An 8,056-nucleotide genomic window follows, 5' to 3' on the forward strand; every position below is an offset into this window, starting at 1 on the left:
CCCTTCCCTCCCATTCATCTCAAGATATGTATACATCTGCCAGCAACAAGCCATGCCAGGGCTCCACAGACTCCAGTGCAGCTGCTTTGCAGCCTCCCTGCCACCTGCTATGAACAGCCTGGGCACTGTGGTGGGCACATGAACCTTGGGACAGATGGCAGAGAGGGGGCCAGAGCTCCACTGCCACAACAAGGATCTAGCCCCTCATGACTCCCTTGCTGTCTGCCCCTGGCACACCAACATCTTACAAATCAAGGTTGTGGGTGTTTCTGGCACTTTACCCAAAAACACTGCCAACATCTGTTTTAAAGTGTTTAAGGCAGCCTTGATAAATTCTACTCATCCATTCACCATGAGAAAGTAATTATTTTTGATGGCAAATCAAATATATTTTTAAGTATAATCACTCAAAGCAAAGAGCAGGTAGATTTTCTGCCCAGGCTGGTACATATATATATGATAGTTTCGCAAAGGCAATATTAATTTCTTTTTACTAAGTTGGAAACTTATCTTAAACCCTTAATTAAGGCATTACATGTACCATGATCATTGCTGTCCATTTTTTGTTTCTGAGGACATAGGTCTTGATTCAGTTCTATCGGAAACGAATGGGAGTTGGACAGAACTTGTAACTCCCACTTGCGTTATAACAGTATTATAAAGCTACTTGATTAAGACATATTTGTTTTCTTATCTACGAAGCCGCAGAATTGATGGTAATAAATACTATAAAAGTTCAACAAAATTTTCAACAAACTCAACAAAAAACAATGCAACTGCAGTTAACAGTTGCATAAAGCATTAGGTTGGATATTAGTGTTGAGCCCACCAATAAAATTCAATCTGTGCTTCGTCTATTCCAAAATATCTTTGTCCATTTTTCCAGTTCTGTGATTACTGTAAGATGCACTTTGTGACAAATGCACAACACATGAATATTCCAGAACAATTAAAAATCAAAATGTCCTAAAGACAGCTTTGTCAGGACAGGACAAACTCAACATTATGGGGGAAAGTTAAGAATATATTTGTCACTTGCATATAATTACAACTACTTTTTTTAAAATACAGTTAACAAAAACTAAATTAACTTACCCTTCTATCAGCTGCTACCAATCTAAATTCCTGTGTTAATTTGCCAACTACTGATCTCTGTGATTTGCGAAATAGATGTATTGTCCCCTTTAGGAAAAAAAAAAAAACACAAAAAAAATTAGTGTTTTTCTTGTTCAAAACTTAAAAATTTTATTATTTTTTTTACTTACATTTCTCTCAGGAACTTTTTGGAAAGAAATGTGTGCGATTAAATGAATATGCCAATAAACACGTACAAGAACTATTATTTTAAATATTACTCAGCAAAGGGAAGCAAACAGTGCAGTAGATAAATTCCAAATAGGCTTTGGGAGATCCCATGATTTGCAACAGAGCAAGCAGTAACAACATCAAACTGCAAGTGCTTGTCTAACTTGTCTCTAAAACCTTTCCCTACTCTTCCTCAATAGGGTGGATTGATCTAAATCCAACTTAAAATTCCCACTGTAATAATTTAAATCAACAAGCAAGAAATGTTTATTTAAATAATTAATTTTAATTTAGGTTTGTACATTTTAATTATTTTCCTGAAGAATGAACTTCTCATTGGGTAGAAAAGCATTAAAACATACACACACATATATATACATACATGCAGCCAAGTACAACATTTACACTAAATTTTATATTAATTTCTTGCTAACAAGAGCATACACTACATCAAACCACAGTTACTTACTAAACTTTTATTCCAATTTTAAATTTTTACATTTGCATTATGTAAGAAAGCGGTGAATCATTTTCATTTTTGATTTACAGTATATTTTTACTTGGTATGTGTGTCAAGCAGCACTTGTATGGAAACTGGAATACAAGTTCATTAAAAAATGTTCAAAAGTAGCATTTTGTATTGTTTTTATTATATAAAACCACTTCCAATATGTTAGAGAGACAACTTTTCCTCATCAAGAAGTTTTGCATTTAATATGGATTTATTATTAACTGCACACAATGATTATACGGATAGTTTCTCATCACGCTAGGCTGGATTTCCAAAATCTGTAGGCACTTAAAGATGCATGCAGGGACCAATTGGGATTTTCAAAACCACCTATTACTCACTGAAATCAATAAGGATTAGTGATGCTAACCTGCTTAGATGAGGGGTGTCAAACTTGCCCAGCTCCACAGGACCAGAGAGCATACCTGGAGCAGGGCTCCTTGTTTTCTTGCTTACAGGGCTACCCCAGGTTGCCAGAAATGTTGGTGGGGTGAGCGGCAGCAGCATGAGTTGCTGTGGCAACCACCACTTGCCGGCCAGATCTGCTATATTGCCCACCCCAGCACTGCAGAAACACGGTTGGTGATCATGTGTATACACACAATCGCTATGGCAATGTAGGGTGATATGTAGACACACCCAACAGGAGGGATCCATCTACTGTGTGACTGCAGATAAAAATACATTGGTAATCCATTTAATTATTGTCTGTTTATATCCCCAGAGAAGGAGCTTTTTCTTATCAAGGTAGCGTGCAAAAAACTTTAAAAATACCCATGATTTGGAGTTTCTTTTAGCCTGAACAGGTACAGGATTTGAGAGAGAAAATGAGGCAATGAAAAGTTAGATTCATATGGAAAACTGACAACTGAAAATAAATTTGGTCCTAGCACCAAAATGTGGTCTCTGGGAAACACTTTGTAAGGAGGATCTGCTACAAAAGCTTGGAGTTCATGGACTCATCTATTTGATATAATGGCCATAAACTTTCTAAGTCAGACAACTCAATTTTGCAAACATGACAATTTGCAATTCACAGATAAAATGGTGGGACAAATAAGTCTTACTTGAAACAAGATCAACTTCTTTGGGTCTCTGTAGGAAAGTTCTTGAATTACTTTGTGTTCTTACTGAGTACAAAGGCTACCAAAACCCCTCATTCTGGGACAGTACAAAACTTCTTCAAACACCTTTTGAAGTACTTTGCCACTATTTTGCCACTCTTTCAGCAGGTGGAGACAGTGTCACTGGCAACTCCCATAAAGCTTCTCAGATTCTAATATGCTCCTATGAATTGGTAATGCATTTCTGGCAAGAATGGCATAATGCAGTGGATCAAGAAGTTTGTATCAGTCTTCAACAGAGGGCGTGGGCTTTACAAGGAAGCTATTTTTGGAAGGCTTTACAGTCATATGGCTGATACAGGAGCTGAGGAACCTGTTTCAACAGGAGAAAATGATAACAGATCTCTAGGAAAAAAATAATGGTATGAGGCACAAAACATGCTTTTCCTCCTATGCAAGCTGTTCCTGTTCTTCCTGCCTGCCAAGAGAGAACTGATAAGTGATGAGGGGGCAGAGCATGACCTTCTTGAAAGATCATCTCTTGCATGCTTTAGAGACAAACCACCAGTTTGTTCCAAAAGGGCTAAGATGTATCACTGTGGGGATAAACCTGGTTCTCATAGGACTGACCAAGTCTATGACCATGTTTCACATGCTCTGAAACAAGCATTCGTGATCTGTAGGAGAGAAATTTCCCAGGTGGAAGGATGGAGAGGAAAAACTATGTGCTGCTATGATTAGGACAACTTCAGTTTCATGAGAACAGAGGTATGTATCCCTGAACATAGTGATAGGAATGCTGAAACATTGCTGTGATCACTAACAACAGACTGGCTGGTACCATTCATGTTTCTATCACTAGTATTGATGCTTGTGCCAGTGCAACAGTCAGCGGTCAACAGCAGGGTTTGGCATAAGAACTAAGGTTAATTATTCAGGCTCAGTTCAAAAAGAAAGCTAAGCCAGCACCATTTGCCCCCACCTGGAGTTGGCAAGATTAGGATCATACACTCAGAAGAAAAGCAAGTGGGCAAATTTTTCCTTTATTCAGTGACAAGAGTCAGGACCAGTCTTGTATTCTGATCTTGCCCATCTTGGGCAAAAGTTACCAGCCAGTTTCAAGGCAGTATTGATGGGCTCAGGTCACTGGCTGACAGTACTGATCTTCGGTGTTGTTTAGCAAACAGCTACAGCATTAGCCTGCCTAGGACTTGAACACCAGTCCCATCTTGGAAGTTGATGCCCATTATTCCAGGTTTACAGGTCAATTTGATTAGAACCAGGCTCCTCCCTAAAACAATTCAAGAAGGGATAACAACTTCAGGAAAGTATTCCTAGATTTCCCCATCCTGGTTGAGAAGAAATATAACAAGCAACAATGTGGTACTCAGCTCTTACAGAGAAGCCCTCCCCCACACGCACACAAACAAAAACTAGTAGCTGTGGCTATCTGTAGGTAAAAGGAGTCAGTGGTTTTCAAACTTTTTTGTACCAGGACCCATTTGTAAACATCAACAGCCAGTACCAACCCAGTGTCTGTTACTCCCAACCCACTGCCCCCCACTCCCCAATGTGTGAGGGGCATAGTCCCAAGTAGCCTCTCACAGGCTGGAGTTCTATCAGCCTGCAAGGGAAAGGCCATGGGTTCCCACATTTCTCTCCTTTCAAGGAGAATCCATTTTTGAAGTTTGTTGATCCATTTTTAGAGTTTGTTTGCAACCCTTTCATACACTCTTGCAACCCACTTTTGGGCCGTGGCCCATGGGTTGAGAAATGCTGCTTACAAAACAGGTACAGTTTGAAGCTTGACAGTTTTGAAGCTAAAGTAGTGGAGTAAAATGCTGCAATTGCTGAAAAACTGATATAGACTGTCAGTTAACTGCAGTTAACATAGGCCATTAACACAAAATAAATTAATGTGTTAATTTTTGTAACAAGCATTAATTGTACACATCCATTTTGAGCAGGGGTGGGCAAAATATGGCCTGTCCCATGCCCTCTCCAGACTCAGCCCAGCAGAGCGGACCAGCAGAACCTGCATGTGCAGGCCTGACCCCATCCCATCCCACATCTGTTCTCAACCTCCTGCCCATACCAAGCAGAGGCTGCTGCTGCTTCTGGGCAGAAGCTGCTGCTCTGCAAAAGGAAAAATTGGCCATCCCCCCTCACCGCTGCCAGGCCCTTCTTGCTGCAGTTGCCCAATCCCAGGTTGACCCATGGCTCCTCTCTGTCACTGCCACCCAGCAGGACAGCAGTGACAATGCACAGGAGCCACGAGGCAGCCTGGGTGTGGCCTCCAGGTGGTTGCAGCAAAAAGGGCTGGCCTAGCAGTGGTAAGGGGCTGCTCCCTACCTCCAGCACCAGCTTCTGCCTGGCTACCAACACTGCTGCTGAGCATGGGTGTGTGAGCCTGGAGTGGACACAGGGTGGGCCAGGGTCCAGGCTGTTTACACAGGTTCCAGCTGGTCTGCTCCAGCTGGCATGAGCCCAGAGCAGGGTCAGGGCTGGGGCTCTGTGCTGCTGGTGGTGGTAGGGGAGGAGCCACAGGGCATGCAGGCTCTAGGCTGTTGGGTAGAATGGTGCTGACTACTGTTTAACTGCAATCAAAATTACATTTAATTGCAACCATTTTTTAATCTCGCAATTAACTGCAATTTATTTTCTAATTTTTTGTCAGCCCTAATAAAAGTCCTTGATTTATCACTGAATTTCATTCAAAAGCTGAGCACCAGTGACTACAGCTTTCAAGATCCCACATGCACAAAGCACGTGCACACCCACAGCGGCACCTCCTCAGACATACATTTGAAGAGTAACCATTCCCCTCCTCATTTGCAATCTGCAGGAAAGCTCTGGCAGCCGAGCAAGACACTGACAGAGCTTGAATATTTTAAAAGAAGCTAAAGACACAGCTGAAGGAGCAACACTGTGAACAGCTGCCATACCAGGAACACCTACAAGCTACTGAAGCAGCTGTAGCTTTGGGGGGACTGACACAGGAAAGGAAGAAGAGGGTCAAGCTACTGCACCCCCAAGCAAGGCTTCAGTGGTAGCTCATTTCCACACCCTCTACTGAGGATACCAGAGTGGTCATCCCTCACCCAAACACTTCTGCCTGGCTGGACTCCTTCAGTCACAATCTCTGCTCCCCCCTCCAATCAAGTGGGGCACCCTGCCCAGTTAACAGGCTTCTTTTGCAGTTGATTAGCAAGCTTTGGGAGACTCCAGACATAGAAGGCTGGTCTGTGCTTCCTTACCAAAGGCTGGAGCAGAGCTGCAAAGAGGACATGCATGTACAGATGCACAGAGACAGGCGCGCACACATATGTTTTTAACAGGCTGTGGCTGAAATTTCCAAAGGACCCACATAGGAGGTAGGAAAGGCCCAAACCCCCAGTGCCTTGCCACCCCCATGGGCACAGCCCGTGACCAGCTAGGAGCACCAGCCCCGGCAACTGTACCCCATAATCCCTTCCCAAACAGCCCTATTTTCCAATCAAGGGATTATAAACCCATTTAGAGAATACAGTAAAAGTCCCTGCAGTCCTGACGACAGGTTTACTGGCACCCCCGGCCTTACGTTAACGTTTAATTCAGGCTTTGAATTAAACGAAGACGCAGCGAGGAGTTAATCAGAACTACAGCCGGCAACAAACCGGCTCTGACCTATCAGCGAGTCAGACTGCACACCGTTTTCGCTCTGCGGCTGGGCAACGGGCGCGGGGCGGGTCTGTGGGCCGGAGCCGCTCCACAGGCCCAGGGCCCACCGCCTGCCCCGCTCCCCCGGCCACGTCATCGGGGGGGGGAGAGAGGTCCACACGCGAGCCTGGCCCCGCCCCCGGCCCGGGACAGGCCCCGCCACCAGCTTCCCGAGCCTTCCCGGGCACCAGCCCCTCCCCCCGCCGCTGCCGGCGGGAACTCACCATGTTTGTCCCGCGCCCGGCGCCGGAAGTGGCGACGCCATGCGGGGCCGGAAAAGGCGGGCCCCTCCGTTACCATGGAGAGGCCACCCCAGCGACAGCAAAGGGCCGGCGCGCGACTTGCGCTTGGGGCTCTGGGTTGGCCGGGAACCGGAAGTGACGCCAAAACGTCTCACAGCTCCCTGCATGGCTTGATGTGGCGGGGGGGCCGAGGTGCACGCGGGGGGGGAAGTATCAAGGTACATGCGCAGGGGCTGGTGTGCTGGGATTGGCGGTTTGCGTGCCGCCGGGGCCCGGGCGCTCTAGTTCCGGCTCTTCTGCGGGCCCTGGGGAACTCTGGGCTGGCGGGATTGGGTGCAGGCTGCTGGGTCACCCGCAGCAGCGTCTGTGACATGAGCCCGTGTCCGCAGTTTAAAACACTCCGTCCTGTGGCCTAGGAGCTGCACCTTTGTTGTGCCAGGACTCAGTCCTGGCCAGCGCCCCTCACTCCCGCCCCCAGTGGGTGGGGCCGAGGGGGCCCTAAGCAACCTTCAAAGGGAAACCAGGGTTTCCCAAATTTATCTCCTCTAAAAGAGAACCCATTTTTCAAGTTTCTTCCCAACCCTTTCAGATATTCTTGGGACGCACCTTTGGGTCATAACCCACAGATTCAGAAAGGCAGCTCTAACCTCCATGTAGGGTGACCATCAGGCCTGAAGCAACACAGATGAAGCACCTGAACCTACAGCAGGGGAGGCACACCACAATATTTGTGCCCCCCCTCCAACTATGTTAAGACCTCAAGCAGAGTCTGCACCTTTCAAAAGCCGTGGGTAGTTTCAGGGTTGTGCTGGAAGGGGAAAGGTGAAAGGAAATCCACCGCCTTCTGCCAGGATTGATCCTGGCTCCATCTTGCCCAGCTAGCTGCAGACAGCTGATCCATGCCACTGAGAAACATCAGGCAGGTTCTTGACATTGGAACTACGAACACGACAGCCAAGGCTTCCATTCAAGGGTCAACAGGACACAACCAGAGCAGAAAGCTGACTTTTAAGGAGTCCAGCCCCCACTGGAGGATGGGCTTGAAGAACAGCTAACAGTGGCAGCAGGAAAGAGGGCAGCTGATGGGGCACTTGTGCACAAGGCTGAGGAGAGAGTCTCCCTCCCCCCCCGCCCCATCATAATTGTTTATGTAAATGTATTTCTCACCTTGTGCTACTGTTCCCAGCAAGATGCAGGCACCAGGACACACTTAAGGGACAGGCTAATGCTCTAGT

General features: G+C 46.0%; 1 protein-coding gene across 1 annotated transcript in view; it reads right to left on the reverse strand.

The window, feature by feature from the left end:
- Nucleotides 1–6,922, reverse strand: part of SLC30A6 (solute carrier family 30 member 6) — a 31,692-nt gene extending 24,770 nt beyond the window's left edge. The window contains exons 1-2 of the mRNA XM_019549746.1: nt 6,804–6,922; nt 1,096–1,182 (exon numbers count right to left, since the gene is read on the reverse strand). Coding sequence (XP_019405291.1) covers nt 1,096–1,182; nt 6,804–6,806 — 90 coding nt within the window. The 5' untranslated portion in view covers nt 6,807–6,922. The remainder of the gene's footprint in view (nt 1–1,095; nt 1,183–6,803) is intronic.
- Nucleotides 6,923–8,056: the final 1,134 nt, after the last annotated feature.

Source organism: Crocodylus porosus, unplaced genomic scaffold, assembly GCF_001723895.1.
Source record: "Crocodylus porosus isolate Cpor-Errol unplaced genomic scaffold, CroPor_comp1, whole genome shotgun sequence".
Lineage (NCBI taxonomy): Eukaryota > Metazoa > Chordata > Crocodylia > Crocodylidae > Crocodylus > Crocodylus porosus.